Source organism: Callospermophilus lateralis, chromosome 2, assembly GCF_048772815.1.
Source record: "Callospermophilus lateralis isolate mCalLat2 chromosome 2, mCalLat2.hap1, whole genome shotgun sequence".
In the NCBI taxonomy this organism is placed as follows: Eukaryota; Metazoa; Chordata; class Mammalia; order Rodentia; family Sciuridae; genus Callospermophilus; species Callospermophilus lateralis.
Genome location: NC_135306.1, coordinates 149,257,249 through 149,275,919, shown reverse-complemented (window position 1 = coordinate 149,275,919; position 18,671 = coordinate 149,257,249). Strand labels below are relative to the sequence as shown.

The window sequence follows — 18,671 nt, the reverse complement described above, 5'->3', positions numbered from 1 at the left end:
AAGGCCCAGGCAGCAGGCAGCAGGCACCGGAACCCTATCCTTGCCTCAGAAACAATCTGGCATGCCACCATCACCATGATAGGGATACCACCCCTTACCCCAACCCCCACCTGAGAGTCACTGCTGTTGAACACCTACTATCTCTGTTGCTATGACAAATTCTAAAATCATCTCTTGTTTTTCTTTTTCTTTTTTCTTTTTGTGGTGCTGGGAATCAAACCCAGGGCCTCATGCAAGTGAGGCAAACACTCTCTGGGTTATGCTTCTAGCCATTATTTCTGTGTATCATTTGCTGAAGATTTCATTTGCTGAACATTCAAGAGTGAGGGGTGGGTGGGGGGGTTGTTGCTGAGCCTAGGCCCTGTGTCATGTTCTAGCTGCTGGGAACAGGGAGAGGCAGTAGCCCCCTGCTCCAGCTTCCCTCATGGCATCCATACTACAAAGAAAGGGGTATTCCCCAAATAGGAAGGAGTTTAGATCTGGTGGTAAACAAAACAAAATGTCCACCGTGTCCCATTTTTCCTCTTCTTTCATATTGCCCTTTCTTGGTAGTTCCTTTTTTTTTTTTTTTTGGCCGGTTGTCAATTGTGATCACAATCCCAGGCTCCTAGGTTAAAGCTTTAGACTCATTCTCATCTCCTTTGTTTTCTCATCAGGATTTGCCTTGCTTTCTTACCACTACTGATTTAGTAACATTACTTTATCAACTGCTAAAGCATAGAGGAATTAGAAATCAGAGGTCAGAATTCTAGAGTGTTAGAGTTGGGGTAGACCTTTGAACTTAACAAAGTGGTATTTCAGGGCTGGAGATGTGGCTCAAGTGGTAGCGCACTCGCCTGTCATGCGCAGGTGCTGGGTTCCATCCTCAACCCCACATAAAAATAAAATAAAGATATTGTGTCCATCTAAAACTAAAAAATAAATATTTTAAAAAACGGTATTTCATAGGCGTATGTATTAGAATTTTTATAGCACATCCTGGCCCTCCCCATCTATTTTTTTGGGTTCAGTAGATCTGAGGTAGGATCTTGGGAGGCTGGGAGAAACAGACAGACAGACAGGGTGTGTGTATTTATGTGTCTGAATTGTTTTAAAGATGAGGAGACTGAGGTAGCTGTTTGAAATCACACCATCAGTTAATGAAAAGGGTCAGAAGCAAGCACAGATCTCCTGGCATCTGGTCTAGTGCTACTCAGGCCTCTTGCTATTCCATTCTGCAAAAGAAAATTTCCTGGTTTCATTCGTATTGAAGAAAGTATGCTACACTGTCGTGGCTCAGTTCCTCCAACAATAAACAGGTCCTTCAGATTAAGAGGCCCAAGTCATCAAGAATGAATAGCCCACATGAAGGGCCTGTTTCTAATGGTTGTCAGCTTGATCTCTGAACCACAGGTCTTCCTTGGTAGAACTGGGGAAAATGTCTTTAAGAACCTTAAGTGGGGAAGAAAGTGAGGAAGTCCCCCAGCCAAGGCCACACTTCTGTGTCTGGCAGGATTGTCTCTGGGCCTTTGTGCACACAAATATTTGTTTCAATTATTCACTGACCCTTCTTCAATTCCTGAGTGTCCTTTAGCCATCTGGTTCTCATCATGAGAATCTTTTATTTCTGCTCTCTGACTTTGACCAATCACTTCATTGGACTGATTTGCCACCAGCTCTGGGCAATCTCATGGAAACCCAGGGCCTCTGATGCCTTCTATTAATTACATTAAGTTGCTTTTTTGGATTTTGTTCTCTTTTCTAAACTTCTGCTTTTCTATAAAGATTCCCAACAGGAAATACCATTTATATAATGTCTTCCTGCTCCAAAATCTGTGTTAGGGCAAAGAAAGCAAAGAGTGGGACTCTGCTGTAGAACTCTATCAGAGGGGAGCCATTTTCCCCATACCCTTTGCATTCAGAAAGGGAACTGACATCAAAGTCTGAGCACCTCACCCTAGCCCAAGCAGGAATGGCATGGTTAGAGCTGGCTTTTAGGAAGCAACTTTTAAGAGCTGTGGAGGATGGATTAGAGGAAAGGAAGCTATGGGAAGGGAGTCTATCAATAGAAGCTACTGCAATAATCTAGGGGACAGACGATGATTGGGTAGTGGGAGTGGGATGAAGAGGAGGGAATAGGTGGGAAAATAGTCATTTTAGTGGGAAACTGACAGGACTAAGTAAGTAAAAAGATATGGGAGATGAGGATGAAGTTAAAGATGAGCAGGTTTAGAGCTTGAGGACCTGGGAGGATCGGACTTTTAACAGAATGAGGGAAATAAGGGCTGTTTTGAAAGGAGGGTGGAAGACAGTGTCATTAGTTTTGTACATGAAGGATGCAGACCTCCAAGGATATTTCCATCAGGCAGCTGAATATGCAGGGTTGGACTCAGGGTCTGGGCTGCAGATAACAGTTTGTGAGTTTCAGAAGGAGAAAGGGGCAAGGTAAACCAGGGGAGCTTACAGAGTGAGAAGAGAAGGGGTGGAGTCCTGAGCGTGAAGAAACATTTGTATTTAAGCTGGGGGGGTGGAGAAGAAGAGGGAGATAGAGATATATAGAGATTACTCAAGGAAGGAGAGGGAGCTAAAGGTGTGTGTGTGTGTGTGTGTGTGTTGGTGGGGTGGGGGGGATGGAAAAGTGTAGTTTTGCCAGTCAAGGGAGGAGAGTTTAAGGGAAATGGAGATAGAAGATGAGATGAGGTCTGACAAGAGGTTGTTACTCTCTGCAGTCAGTTACTGAATTGAAGACACTCGTCATGGTAGGCCTCATTTTGGTCACAAATCTCCATAATCCTTAAGGGAAAGCACAGGCCCTCACATCAAATGAAGTACTAAGGCAGGTTTCTGGATACTTCACAGGCTTCCCACTCACTTTAACCTGTTATCAGGGTATTGAAGAACAAGTGTAATTCCTTCAGCGAGTTTAGAATTTCCAAATAAATCCCTCCAGCTCTCATCCTCATTGGGTTCAGTAGTAGGAAACTGCCAAGATTATGGAAGGCGAGGCTAAAGCCCGGATATATAAAGAATGACTAATAAATATTAATGAGGTGTCCCCTCCGACCAATCAGGTCGAGGGAGAACCTTTTCCTGGCCCATCGGAGCCCCGCCCTCTCATGAATATGCAGATAGCGCTGCCCGCCGCGCATTGCCCCGCCCTCTACTCTTCTCCCTCGCAACGGACTCTCCCTTCAAACGGGAAACAAGATGGCGGCGGCAGGTCCGAGTACTCGGGCCTCTTCCGCGGCGGCAGCGGCGGCTCTGAGTCGGCGGGGCCGGCGGGGCCGCTGTGACGAGATAGCGGCAAAGAGTGGGGCTCCGGGTCAGGGATCTGGCCCTGCGTTGTTGGTGTTGCCACCGCCACCGCTGCTGCCGGAGGAGTCGAGCTGCGCCGGATGCCTGGAGACCCCAGGGGAAGCGGCGGCCCTGCCGTGCGGCCACTCGCTGTGCCGAGGCTGCGCCCAACGCGCCGCCGACGCGGCGGGCCCGGGCTGCCCGCGCTGCGGCGCCCGCGGCCCGGGCTGGGCCCGCCGTCGAGCCCGCGACGACGGCCAGGCCGACGCGGAGGTGCTGGGCGAGCGCGCCCGCCGCGGCCAGCCAGAGCGCTGCCGCCCGCGCCGGGACGGGGGCGCGGCCGCTGCGGGGCCCAGGCCGGAGCAGGAACCTCGAGCCGCGCCCGCGGAGTCAGGTGGAGCTTCCCCCTCCTTCCCTAGGGGTCGGGAGAACTGCCCGGCTGTTGTGGCCTGGCCTGGTTAGGGGGTGGTGAGTCCCGGGCCCCACTCGGGCGGCTGTGGAGAGTTCTTATGGAGTTGCAACTGGGCTCTGCCCAGGTGTAGTATGTGTTTCTGAATTTTGAACTTTGGAATGAACTACGGACAAGTTGGATTTGGAGGGGCAGTGAGGAGACCTCGCGTCTTACGTACGTCATAAGTTTGGAGGGAAACAATTCTTGGAACAAGTTAGGGATAGGTTGGAATTAGTGTGTGGAGGGGAGGGGCCCTGGAGAATCGCAGAAGCACTTGGTTTTAGTGGTGGATCAACAGCTTGAGGTCTTGCTGCTTGGAGGGATGTGGGTCTTGGGCCTGAGTGGTTCGGCCAGGGGTGTGGAGTAGCTGGAGTTAGGGGACAGGTTGAATTTGGGGATGTGAAAGAAGATTTTTAGATTTGAGAGCAGAGTGTGTTGGAGAATAAGCCCACGTGCAATTTTTCATAACATCTCGAAAAGTGCATGCTTAGCACAAGAGCGTGGCGTATAATGAGGGAGCGATAATTGACAGCTATTTATATTTATGCTAATTATAACAATAAGAGCCAGTAGTGCTCCACAAAAAAGCTGGGTGGGGTTTAAAAGGTTTGGAAATGAATATTGTTTGGCTAATTCTTTAGCAATGTTTGTTTCCTCCTGTTATCCTGGCAGTTGAAAAGTTTGTTGCAGGACCCTTGCCTCAACTTCTTTCCTTTCTTATCATCAATAGCCTACCAATCATTGGTGCTGAGCTTTGAGATAGAACCTGCGCCCCGTTTAAAGCACAAACCAAGATTTGTGTTTAACCTACGACTCTTTTGGAGACACACCCAGTCAACATATCTACAGCTCTGTTTGATTAAAAAAAAAAACTTATCAAGGAAGAGAGTTTTCAAGAAACATAAATCAAAAAAGATCAGATATTTGCTCCTTATATGTTAGGAATTTTGCTATGTGTTATTTTAAGTAGGGAAAGGGCAGCCCCTAGAAATTATGGGTTCCTAAAAGCAGTCTGTTTCAGGAACCGGTCAGAAACACCTGCCACGGTTGATTTCTTGGGTTGAGAGGGATCTACATCTTATATTATTTTTTAATATTTATTTTTTAGTTTTCGGTGGACTCAACATCTTTGTTTGATGTGGTGCTGAGGATGGAACTGGGCCGCACGCATGCCAGGCGAGCGCGCTACCTCTTGAGCCACATCCCCAGCCCTACATCTTATTTTCAATGATCCTTGTTATTCCTTTTAAATGTTATAATATCCCTATAAGATAGGTACTTTTATTTCCATTGTATAAATGAAACTGAGGTCCAGAGAAGTTGAGTAACTTAACTAATGATGAAAATTCAGATCTATCTAATTCCTGCTCAGTTAATTTGCTTCAGATTTTGAGATTAGGATCAAAATATAAGATAGTGCTTTTTTGGTCTTCCTATCAGAACTATTGACTATATGGTATGGTCAAATAGGTTAGATTTTTTGGGGGGGGGGCGGGAATACCAGGGATTGAATTCAGGGGCTTAACCACTGAGCCACATCTCCAGCCCCTTTTTAAATATTTTATTTAGACAGGGTCTCACTGAGCTGCTTAGGTCCTTGCTAAGTTGCTGAGGCTGGCTTTGATTTTGATTTTCCTGCCTCAGCCTCCGTAGTCGCTGGGATTGCAGACGTTGGCCACCATGCGGGCAGTTAGAAATTTTTAATTTTATTTTCTAAGCCTGGAAATCACTACAGAAGTATCAGGTCTGAAATTTGAATCACTTAAAGGAAGTATGGCTTGCTAATTTGTGCAAATTTATTGTCTTTAAAAAAATTGTCATAAAGGATTGAAATATATTCCTGAATGAGGTTTGGGGATTATCTTTTAGCTTCAGTGGGTTGCCTGAATATACTGAAGTTCTTCCTATACAGTATCTTTTTAAAAAATTGTTTTTTAGTTGTAGATGGTCACAATACCTTTATTTGATAGGTTTATTTTTATGTCATGCTGAGGATCAAACCCAGTGCTTCACATATGCTAGGCAGGTGCTCCACCACTGAGTTACAACTGCAGCCCTTTACAGTATTTTTTTAATTAAAAAAATTAATTTAAAATAATATGCATTCACATGATTCAAGTAAACGTATGAGAAAGTACACAATAAAAGATATCCTCCTACCCCTTACTTCCCACTTCCATCAAAGATTCTTCTTTATTTTTCTACAGAAAATGCAAGAATAACTGATTTTTGTCCCTGTTAGATAAAAGGTTGTATTTACATACTCTGTGAATTGCTTTTTTTGCTTAACAATACATGATGAAAATCTTTACATATCAGTATATAGAAAATGTTTTCATTCTTACAGTGAATGGAATTTCATTGAGTAGATCTAACTTAACGATCTATTTGTAGACATTTAGGTTGATTCTTACCTTTTGCTGTTATAAATATTTTTTCATAAAATTTTATGTGTTTGCATTTTTATGGGTAGGTCATTTGTAGCTTTCAACTGATTCTCCTAATTTTTAAATGTTGAGTGCTGGGGATATAGCTCGGTAGAGTACTTGCCTCACATGCACAAGGCCATGGGTTCAATCCCCAGCACCACAAATAAATAAATAAATAAAAATTGAGAACTACTGTTTTAATCCAGGTCCCTCATTATATAGCAGAGAAAACTTGTGACACTACAACAGAGAAGAAAGTTACTAGTTACAGGTTTTTGTGAGTGGGTAAACAAGGACTGAAAGAGTAATCCTATAAAAAGGGCTGAAACAGAGCTTAATTCACAGTGAAGTTTCATGATGGCTTTTTACAGAGAAAAGTACAAGTACCAATTTCCTAAATATTTACATTGCACTTGTATGAATAACAAACAGCAACAGTATAGCAATTTTAGGAATATTCTGAAGTATATAGCTTATCTGAAGTATATAGCTTATTTAGGTCAACTGATAAGAGAAAGTTAGAGCTTTATAATACTGGGACAAATGAAATTTTGTAGTAAATGCACTGATGTTTATATTGAAATTCTTAATTTTTAAAAAATTTTTTGGTACTGGGCATTGAATTTAGGGCTGTTTTATCTCTGAGCTATATCCCCAGATCCCTAGTTCTTTTTTGTTTTTTATTTCGAGACAATGTCTTGCTGAGTTGTCCAGGCTGGTTTGTAACTTATCATCCTCCTGCCTCAGCCTCCTAGTCTCGGGGATCACAGGTGTGTACCATTGTGCCTTGCATTTTTTTTTTTTTGAAAAAGGTTTCACTGTATTGCCCAAGCTGGTCTTGAACTCCTGGGTTCAAGTGATCCTCCTGCCTCAGCCTCCTGAGTAGTGAAGACTGCAGACATCCACCACTATTACACCTGACTTAATTAATTAAACAAACAAGGAAAACTTTTTTTTTTTTTTTAACATCCAGTGTTTTGGAATTGGATTGTCTGGAAAAAGTGCAAGAGTTTGTCCTTGCTGAAAAGTTTGGTTGTACTGATGATTTTTGTCTTGTGCTAACTTCTTGGTAAGCTTTAAGCATTTTTTTTTTTTTTTTTTTTGGTACCGAGGATTGAACTCAAGGGCATTCAATCACTGAGCCACATCCCCAGTCCTATTTTGTATTTTATTTAGAGAGAGGGTCTCAATGAGTTGCTTACCACCTCGCTTTTGCTGAGGCTGGCCTTGAACTCATGATCCTCCTGCCTCAGGCTCCTGAGCCAGGGGATTACAGGTATGCACCACTGCGCCCAGCAGCTTTATTTATTTATTTATTTTTTTTGGTAGTTCTGGGGATTGAACCCAAGGCCTTGTACATGCAAAGCAGGCACTTTACCAACTGAGCTATATCCCAGCCCAACTTTAAGGTTTTGAAAACTTAATGACCCTTGTGTAAATGGTTTATTTCTTAATATGTATGTCAGTTTGATTGTATAGATATAATATAAGTTTTTGTTGATTTATGAAAACATTTTTTTGAAGGCTATGTCAGTGATCATGTCAAGATGTCAAAAAACTTCATCTTCTTTGAGTATCTGCTGCACATCATTATATTGATATATTAAGTATTTGGACCATCTTGAGCAGTATTCAGTGATGTTACAATGAGTGCTTATTCTGTGCAGACACTATACTACGTCCTTGGGAAACATTATTGAATGAAATATTAAAGATAACTCTCTCATGGAACTTACATTCTAAATTTAGAGATAGTCCTGATCTATTGATTTTTAAAAACATTTACCACACAGGCATATACAGGTTGATTTTGAATTATACATGACAGCTGCACTGAAGCTTCATTGAAAATGATTCGTGGATTTAGGACAGTTCTTTTCTTTTACCATAGGTAATGATAGAAAAGCTGGGCAAAGCCTGATGAATCTTTTAAATTGACAGTTTGGCCGGGCATGGTTGGTAGTGCATGCTTATAATCACAATAGCTTGGGAGGCTGAGACAGGAGGATTTCAAGTTCAAAGCCAGCCTCCGCAATTTAATGAGGACTTAAGCAACTCAGTGAGACCCTGTCTCTAAATAAAATATAAAAGAGAGCTTATGTGGCTCAGTTGTTAAGCACCCCGGGTTCAATCCCTGGTACCAAAAAAAAAAAAAAAAAAAAAAAAAAAATTCGATAGTTTTTTTCCCCCACTACTTCTGTGTCAAAGTACATTTCAAAATGGAATAGATCAAGGGCTGGGGTTGTGGCTCAGAGGTAGAGTGCTGCCGCATGGGCGAGGCCCTGGGTTCAATCCTCAGCACCACATAAAAATAAATAAATTAATTAAAGATATTGTGTCCAATTGCAATTAAAAAAATAAATGTTTTTTAAAAATGGAATAGGTTAAAAAAAATTGAATAGTGTCTCATTTATTCTTTTTCTTTACCCTAGCCTCCCTGTTCACTTAGTATTAACATACATTTAAAAAATTTCCTCTTTCTGTGACACGCAGAGAGTTCTGTTTATTACTCAATTGACAGAAAGTGTTTGCTATGTGTTTACCCTAAATTGCATTTAGGACTGATGAATAATGAAACCTTGTGATTGTAGTGTAAAAGGACAGGAATTTCCCTGGTCTGTAAGGATTTGTTTCAAAATGTATAAAATGACTCATCCTTTTATTTTTAATGACACGTATTCTAGAATTTGAGAATGTCCTTATGTATTATACTAATGCTGGAAACATGTGCCTTGTGTTTGCTTATGTTTTTCAAAACTCATGCTTAGATTACCTCACCATGTATTTTGTGACTTAGAATAATTAACATTGAAGGAATTGTTCTAGTTTATAGAATTTAGGATTGAGCAGTAGGAATTTAAGAGGTGTTTTCTTTTTTAATTGTTGTTTATTCATTCATATTTCCATTCCTTAACTTCCAGTTAATCTTGAATTACCCACCTTGAATTTATATCTGAGTTTGCTTAAATATCTGATATAATATCTATTAGGCAAATTTCATTGCATTAATTTAATGAGCACTTTTGGGGGGCATACACTATTATAAAGATTAGTAAGACATGTCTTAACTAATTTTACTCTTTTATATTTTACTTACTCTTTTTTACTTAGAGACAGGATCTCACGCTGAGTTCCTTAGGACCTCACTAAATTGCTGAGGCTGGCTTTGAACTTGAAATCTTCATTCCTTAGCCTCAGGCATGTGCCAATGTCTGGCTGGTTCCTGTTCTTTAAGACTCTATATTGGGGAAATACACAGTCAGATAATTCTGAGTGGTAAATGAAGTAAATACATAATGCTAATGGTATTGTAATGGGTGAACAGTGTAGAGGAAACCTGAGAAAGGCGTTTGAACTGTATGTTGAAGAAAGAATAGGGCTTCACTGGGTGAAAGAGGAGGGATGGCCATTTCAAGCATAAGAGCTTTCATAGCCAAAGACAGAAGGCTGTTGTATTCACAAACTGCAAGGAGTTAAATAAAGATGGAGTGTGGGACTGGAGTCGGGAAGAGAGGAGACTACAGAAATTAGATGGTGAAGGGCATTGTGGGTCATGCTAAGAGAATTTTAGACTTTATCCTATATATAGTATAGAACCCTTAAAGATTTGTAAGTAGTGTATGATATGATCATAATATGCTTGAGAAAGACAGTATTTGTTGGAGAAGAAAAGCTGTGAGTTGAAACTGAAGGGAGGGAGTCTTAGTGAAGTATTTTTGTAGTTCAGGCAAGAGATGAAGAGGGACTAGACTAAAATTGTGGTTGTGGAGATGTTACTTTCAGTCATTCATTGATTTAGTAACCATTTGAGGGCCTTCTTTGTACTTGGCATTTGAGCTACAAACAGATAAAACCATGATTCTGTCTCTTAAAAGTATAGTTGGAAAGATTGGCATGTAAATGTGCATGTAAAATATATGTACAATAATATCTGTAATATAAGATATAATTATAGAAGGCAATATAATATAAATTAATAGAATAGGTTAGCAGAAGGGGGTATGGAGACAGCTCTCTGGGTTCAAATTTCAGCTCTGCCACTTTTAGCTGCATGTTATTGGACATATTGCTTAACTTCTCTGTATCTTGTTTCCTCATTTGGAAGACAGGGATAGTAATAACAGCAAAATTCTAAGGTTGTTGTTAACACTAAATAAGTTGTTACAATGCTTGGCATATAGAGAGTTCAATAAATGTTACTTATTTTTACAAAGGAGAACTCAGATGGGTCAGGTATAATTTCAGTGAAAGACATTTCACCATGAGTGTTCAGTAGGTGGATGAGAGCAGGATAAAGATGAGAGAGAATTCAGTACATTTAAAGACAGAAGCAGGGGCTGGGGATGTGGCTCAAGCGGTAATAGGCTTGCCTGGCATGCGCGGGGCGCTGGGTTCAATCCTTAGCACCACATAAAAATAAAATAAAGATGTGTCCACTGAAAACTAAAAAATAAATATTAAAAAAATTTCTCTCTCTAAAAAAAAATAAAATCTAAAAAAAAAAAGCATGAAACAACAAGGAGAGTTCTAGGAATTGTAAAATAGGAGTGGTTAGAACACAAGAGTGTGCATGAGAGAGTAGAAGTAAAAGGATCTGCAGGAGCTGGGCAATAGTTGATTTTTAATACTATGCCAGAGATGATCTGTTGAAGAGTTTTACACTTTAGAGAGATCACTTTCACAGGGTTAATGTAACAAATAGATTGGAGAGCAAATTTTATTTGCATGATAAGCTGAAAGTGCCTCTGCTACAAATATCCAGAAAAATGGATAATATGTTAGTCTTTTAAATGCATTCCTGAACTTGCAGGAATGACAGAGTTCTCTCTAGTTCCAGAAACAGAACTAAAATCAAAACTATAAACCATTGAGCCCTTGGAGCAGGCTGAAGCACCAGAAGTGAGGGTTTTCTGAATGAGGAGTGAGATTCTGGTTTTCTGTTCTTAGGGGATTGAGTTTTAGCTATGTGTAAAAGGAAACAGATGACTTTTGTGCATAAAGCTGGAGAGAGAGAGAGAATGAATTTGTAATTTGTGTATTGGGGACTGAACCCAGGGCTTTGCACTTTCTAGGCAAATACTGACCTATGCCCACGGCCCTATAAACTAGGATTTGCCTGGGTTCTATGCAAAGAAGAGATGGGGGGGAAACAAAAAAGTTTCCCTGAGAAATTGAAGCACAAGGTATGTGAGAAATGGCTCGCATTTGAGATCTTAGATATCCTTATGCCAACAAATTAATATAAAAATTGACTCCAGGGCTGGGGATGTGGCTCAAGCGGTAGCGCGCTCGCCTGGCATGCGTGTGGCCCGGGTTCGATCCTCAGCACCACATACAAACAAAGATGTTATGTCCACCGAAAACTAAGAAAAATGAATATTAAAAAAATTCTCTCTCTCCCTCTCTCTCTCTCTCTCTCTCTCTCTTTAAAAAAAAAAAAAAAAAATTGACTCCACGCTATTGACAAACCTGAGTCACCTAGAGAGAGAAAAATAAGACTCTGATGGGTATTCCCATACCTTAACTAAATGGGATTCTTTGCAGAAGAAATAAGTCTAACTGAAGATGAGCTTATAATAATTAAAAAAAAAGACAGCATGGGAGCAAACAGTTTTATGTCATACATGAGAACAGAAATAAAAAGGAGGACTAGGATAGTAGAATTGGCAAATAAGTTAAAAGATAAGTTAAAAATAATTGAAAGATAAGTTAAATTAACATATTTAAGTGACATATTTAGTCACTTAAATATGTTAATTGACGTTCCAATGAATGAATAAGATTATGAAACGGGCGGGCACATTTGTAAAATAACTAAACATGAAAACATGAGGTTAAAAATTAGCTCAATAAGTAAGAGTTTACACAGAAAAAATCAGTAGGTGGTAAATAATGAGAATAAAAAACAGTAAATTAAAGGAAAATATGAAAGAGAAGCGAAAAGGAATGATCAAGAAGTTCCAACATGTAGTATTAATTCCAGGAGGAAGTAGGTAAAATGAGGGAGTTATGGAATTTAAAGAGAAGATGACTTGAGAAATTTTCAGAATTAATAAAAAAAGACCTGAATTTTTAGGTTTAAGACTCAGGAGACCTTAGCAAGAATTTAAAAGTAAGCAAACAGCAGCATCAACAACAAAAATCCCCACAATTAAATGCATTGTAGTGAAACTACATAATATCAAAGATATTTTTTTCTTTCCACAGTTTTTATTGATGCATTATAGTTGTACATAGTGACCGGATTGTTACATATTTATACATGCACATGGTATAACAATGTAATTTGGCTAACATTACTCCCAGCACTCCCTGCCCCTCCCCCAACAACTGCTGCCTTTCCTTTATTGATCTCCCTTTAACTTTAGTGAGATCCGCCTGCCCATTCTTTCTAATTTCCATATGAGAGAAAATGTATGACCCTTGACCTGAGTTTGGCTGATTCTGCTTAACATAATGATCTCAAGTTTTATCCATTTTCCTTCAAATGACATAATTTTTACTTTATGGCTGAGTAAAACTTCATTGTGTGTATATACCACATTTTCTTTATCTCTTCATCCATTGATGGGCATCTAGGCTGGTTCCTTAGTTTGGCTATATGGAATATAAACATCCGTATGCAGATGTCACTGTAGTAAGATGATTAATTCTTTAGAATAAATATCTAGGAGTGGTATAGCTGGATCATATATGGTGGTTCCATTGACTAGTCTTTTTTTTTTTTTTTTTTTTTAATCTGTTTTTATTTATTTATGTGGTGCTGGGGATTGAACCCAGTGCCTCACACACTCTACCACTGAGCCACAACCCCAGCCCTCATGGCTAGTCTTTTGAGGACCCTCCATACTTGAGTTCCATAGTGATTATTAAATGCATTGTAAATTGTAAATTTCTAATTTACAGTCCCACCAACAGTATAAAAGTCTTCCTTTTTCTCTGCATCCTCTCCATTATTTATTATTGTTTGTGTTCTTGATGGCTGCCTTTCTGACTGGTATAAGATGAAATTTCAGTGTAGTTTTGATTTGCGTTTTCGTAATTGTCAATGATGTTGAACATTTTTTCATGTATTTGTTGGCCATTTTTTTTTTTTTTTGAGAGGTGTTTGTTTAATTCACTTGCCCATTAATTGGGCTATTTGATGTTAAGTTTTTTGAGTTCTTTATATATTCTAGATATTAATCCTCTGTCAGAAGAGTAGATAGTAAAGATTTTCTCCTATTCTGTAGATTCTCTCTTCACATTCCTAATCGTTTCCTTTGCTGTGTAGAAATTTTTTAATTTGATGCCATCCCATTTATTAACTCTTGGCATTATTTCCTGAGCTTTTAGGGGTCCTATTGAGAAAGTTGTTGCCTGTGCCTATATGCTGGAGTGTTGATTCTTTCTAAGAATTTTTGGTCTAATTCCTATGTCTTTGAGTTAATTTTTGTTCAGGGTGAGAGATAAAGGTCTAGTTTCATTCTACATATGGGTAATCATTTCCTTAGCACCATTTGTTAAAAAGGCTGTTTTTTTCTCCAGTGTTTTTGGCACCTGTGTCAAGAATCAGAAGATTGTAGTTATGTGGTTTGTCTCTTGTCTTCTATTCTGTACCATTGATCTGTCTGTTTTTTGCTAGTACCATGCAGTTTTTGTTACTGTAGCTCTGTAGAATTATTTGAAGTCAGGTATTGTGATGCCTCCAGCATTGCTTTTTTGGCTTAGAATTACTTTGGCTATTCTGGATCTTTTCTTTCAAATAGTCTTTTAGGACTTTTTCCTATTTTTGTCAAGAATGTCATTGGTATTTTGATGGGAATTGCATTGAATTTGTATATTGCTTATGTAATACAGTCATTTAAAAAATATTAAGTCTGCTTATCCATGAACATGGGAGGTCTTTCCATGTTCTTCAGTTTCTTTTTTTCAGTGTTTTATTGTTTTCATTGTAGAGGTCTTTGACCCCTTGGTTAGATTTATTTCTAGGTGTTGTGGTTTTTGTTTTTCTTTTTTTGAGGCTATTGTGAATGAAATTGTTTTCTTGATTTCTTTTTCAGCAGATTCATTGTTGGTATATAGGAAAGCTTTTGCTTTTTGTTTGTTGATTTTATAACCTGCTCTAGCAGTGTTTTGGTTTAGGTTTTTTGGATCTTCCAAGTATTAGGCTGGGGAGATAGCTCAGTTGATAGAGTGCTTGCCTTGCATGCACAAGACCCTGGGTTCAATCCCTAGCACCACAAACAAAACAAAACAAAACAAAACACAAGTGTAGCATTATATCTATAAACAGTGATAGTTTGACTTCTTCCTTTCCTATTTTTATCCCTTTTATTTCCTTCTCTTGCCTAATTGCTCTGGCTACAATTTTTAATATTCTGTTAAATAGGAGTGGTCAGAGTGGACATCCTTGTCTTTTCTCTATTTTAAAAGATATTCTTTTAGCTTTTTCCCATTTACTATAAAGTTGGTTTGGGATATTTCATATATAGTCTTTATGATGTTGAGGTAGGTTTCTTCTGTCCCTAGTTTCTTCAGTGATTTTATTATGAATGAGTACTGAGTTTTGTTGAAGGCCTTCTCTGCATCTATTGAGATGACTATGTGATTTTTGTCTCTAAATCTATTAATGTGATGGATTACATTTATTGATTTGTGTTTATTAAACTTTCATCTTGTATCTCTGGGATAAAACCAACTTGGTCATGGTGTATAGTATTCTTAATATGTTGTTGAACATGATTTGCTAATATTTTAATTAGGATTTTTGCATCTAAGTTCATCAGGGATATTGGTCTGTAGTTTTCTTTTATTTTTAATATTTATTTTTTAGTTTTACACCAACACAATGTCTTTATTTTTATGTGAGGATTGAACCCAGTGCCTCACATGTGCTCAGTGAACACTCTACCACTGAGCCACAACCCCAGCCCCATTTCTTTCTTTAATGTGTCGTTATCTGGTTTTGTTATGATCAAAGATTCTTTTTATTTATTTATTTTTATTGGTTTTATTTTTCTAAATACATGACAGCGGAATGCATACAATTCTTATTACACATATATAGAAAAATTTTTCATATCTCTGTATATAAAGTATGTTCATTACCAATCCATGTATTCATACATGTACTTTAGATAATGATATTCGTGACATTCCTCCATCATTGCTAACCCCCTCCCCTTCCCTTGCCCTCCCCCTCCTCTGCCCTATCTAGAGTTTATCAATTCTTCCCATGCTCCCTCTCCCTACCCAACTATGAGTTAGTCACCTTATATCAGAGAAAACATTCGCCATTTGTTTTTTTGGGGATTGGCTAACTTCACTTAGCATTATCTACTCCAGCTGCATTCGTTTACCGCAAATGCCATGATTTTATTCCTTTTTATTGCTGAGTAATATTCCATTTTGTATATATGCCACATTTTTTAATCCATTCATCTACTGAAGGGCATTTAGGTTGGTTCCACAGTTTAGCTATTGTGAATTGTGCTGCTGTAAACATTGATGTGGCTGTGTCCCTGTAGGACCAAAGATACTTTTAAATGCAACTAAATAGGAACAACAATCAGATTGAGAGCAGAGCTCTCGTAATCATAGAGAAATTGATTATAGAGCACAGAAATTGAATACTATCTTCAAAGTGTTGTGAGAAACCTGAATTTCATACTCAGGTAAGTTGTCATTTAAGAGTGAGGGCAAGATAAAAATATTTTCAGATAAAAATGTAGAAAATTTACTGCACTGTTTCTAAAAGAACTGTTAATACTCAATAATGTTCTGCAGAAAAAACGAAATGTATCCCAGGGGAGAATATAGGATGTATGTAGTTATTGTGGACAAAGAAGTAAGTAGGTAAACTAAGCCAACATTTACTATATAAAGAAAAAATAATTATGACTAATTTGTAAGGGATTATAACCAAGGTGGAAATAAAATACTAGGCAAAGATAAAATGTAAATGGGGAAGAAAAGTGGTCATTATTAATGGGTTCTAAATTTCTGTATATAGGTCAGTAAGATAATAGAGATAGTGATTAACTTAGCTGGATTTAGTGAATGCCTGTGATTCAAGTGACTCAAGAGGCTGAGATAGTGTTTCGGTGAGCAAAGGTGCAACTTATACAATAGAAGGTGAGAAATAAAGAATGTCCACATGCTTCTGCCCTTTCCAATGCTTTATTCACTCAAATCACTCAATACAATTTTACCTTATAAGTTCTTAATCAAGAAATTGACAATCCTGAATGCTAGGTACTGCAATAGACACAATCAATTCACAGCAAACAATTCTAGATTAACTCTAAGAACTGTAAACACACTTACTCATGATAGGCTTATGACAGACATTGCCTCTGCATGCTAAGCCCAAGTGTCAGATCAAAAGTCTCAAGCCTTAGACTCACTCAGACTGTGGTGATCAGATCAGGAACCAAGGCAGGCTTCTCCTGGGATGGAGCTGATGACTGGCTGAGAAGGCGGTCATAAGGAGAAGTCCTTTTCTTACCAGAGTCAAGAGATTGCTGTAGAGTTTGAGAGCTGTGTGAGAACAATGTAGAGGATCAGGCAGATGAGAAGAATTGGGATTTCAGTCCAGGTCTTCATCAGGCTTTCAGGCTTGTGTGTTGCAGTGTTGGTTGGTCCATCATTTATACTAAATTTGGGGGCTTCTGACCACCTTTTCAATCCCTATCGCTGCTACTGTATTTCTCAGTGATGTCATTTGCCCAGGGGTTAAAGCATATGGTCTGATTTTCCCATCCTGATTTTTTTGCTTCTCCCCCTTATGGGGTGAGGACAATAGGACAGAGACTTCACTCAGCTTGTCAGGGTGGGGAGAAGTGACTTGTTTGTGCCTGAGGGCCATATTGGAGGGCTCTGTAGGTGTGCCTGGTGAGACTGCAGGTTTCAAAGTGGAGTTTTTAAAATGGATTTGCTTAGGCTAAGGCCTAAGGCCATCCTTACAGGGTGGAGGATTTCAAGTTTGAGGCTAATCACATCAATTTAGCAAGGCTATGTCTCAAAATAAAACATAAAAGAGGGCTGAGTTCATTGGTAAAAAACCCTTGTATTCAATCCCCAGTATAGTACTGGGGGAAAAAAAAACTAATAGATAACTTGATTTACTCTCTCTATATATAGAACCCTATACCATCCAAATTAAGAAGTGTACAACCAAATGTGGACCATGTAATTTAAACAACACATCATGGTTTTCCAACATGTTACCTTTTTAAGACTCATAATTAGGCATAAAGAAAGTTTCAACAGATATGAAATAGTAATACCAGATGTTCCCTTATTTACAATGGTTTGACAAGATTTTTTGACTTTATGATGAAAGTAAAACGTATTCAGCAGAAACCATACTTCGAATTTTGATTTTTTTCTAAAGCTAGTGATATGTGTAATGCCAGATTCATGGGACCCCAGTAGACTTCCAGGAGCTGAATCCGATGCAATCACACAAGAGTCTTTATTGCAAGCTCGAGCCTGGACTCACAACCGTTCCCGCCTCAGCGGTCCCAGGGAGTGAGTCCTGGTCCTTTGTTCAGTGAGATTTTATAGGTTTTGGGGGTATGCATCACAACATCACACAGCAAATCATTCCATACCACGGGAAAGTCAAAACAACAATTCTTAACATTGATTAGCACATTCACTGGCGGGAACAAGTTGGGTAAGGATGATTGGTTAGTGCATGAGGGGGATTCCTTTGATCTGATTGGTTTAAACCACGAGGAGTGTACGTGCTAAACTACATGGTTTCCAACATGTTATCAACCACTGTAAACTACTGGGGGGTCATCTGGCATCCCAGGTATTTTCCCTGTCTCATGCTGATTGGTGGTTGCTAGGGGGTTGCTATGGGTCTTCACCTAGCCTAACTGAGTCAGGGACACCTGGCGCCACAGATCTCTCCTGTTATTTGCAGACAAACAATTCAGCAGGTGGGTATGTGCTTAGGAGTGCTCTGTGGGTTTTTCTGTGGGAAGGTCATGCCCCCTTCCTTAGGATAGGCCTTGAGGTAGAAGCTGGTTTCTCAAAAATGGAGTCACATCAGTTTCTCATATGCAGTATGATAACTCTCTTGCAATGCTAGGCAGTGGTAGCAAGCTGCACCTCCCACTCAGCCATGCCATCACAACAGTAAAAAAATGGTTATTCTTCAGTGCATTTTGTGGCTGTGATATTAAGTAGATTAGGTGTATTAAATATATTTTTGACCTATTTTAGCTCACAATGGGTTTATTGAGATATAACCCCATTATAAGTTGAGCAGTTATAGAAACCACATCATCTGATCCCAGTATGATACAATTAGATATTAATAAGTGAAATATAAACAGTTTCTTTTTCCTCCAATCCATGTTTGGAATTTTTTTTTTTAAAGCCAACTTCGAAGTAACATGTTAAAGAACAAAACCAAGTGGTCAACCAAAGAAGTTAGAAAAGTAACATCAAATTAAACCCAAAGGAAGTAAGAGATAGGAAAGAATAAAGATATGAGCAGAAATCAATGGAATAGAAAACAG

The 18,671-nt window shown here is 39.0% G+C and overlaps 1 protein-coding gene across 1 annotated transcript in view; it reads left to right on the top strand.

Moving 5' to 3' along the window:
* The first annotated feature begins 3,186 nt into the window (after positions 1-3,186).
* Rnf169 (ring finger protein 169) overlaps positions 3,187-18,671 on the top strand; it is a 104,145-nt gene continuing 88,660 nt past the window's right edge. Inside the window, exon 1 of the mRNA XM_076846644.2 lies at positions 3,187-3,667. Coding sequence (XP_076702759.2) covers positions 3,187-3,667 — 481 coding nt within the window. The remainder of the gene's footprint in view (positions 3,668-18,671) is intronic.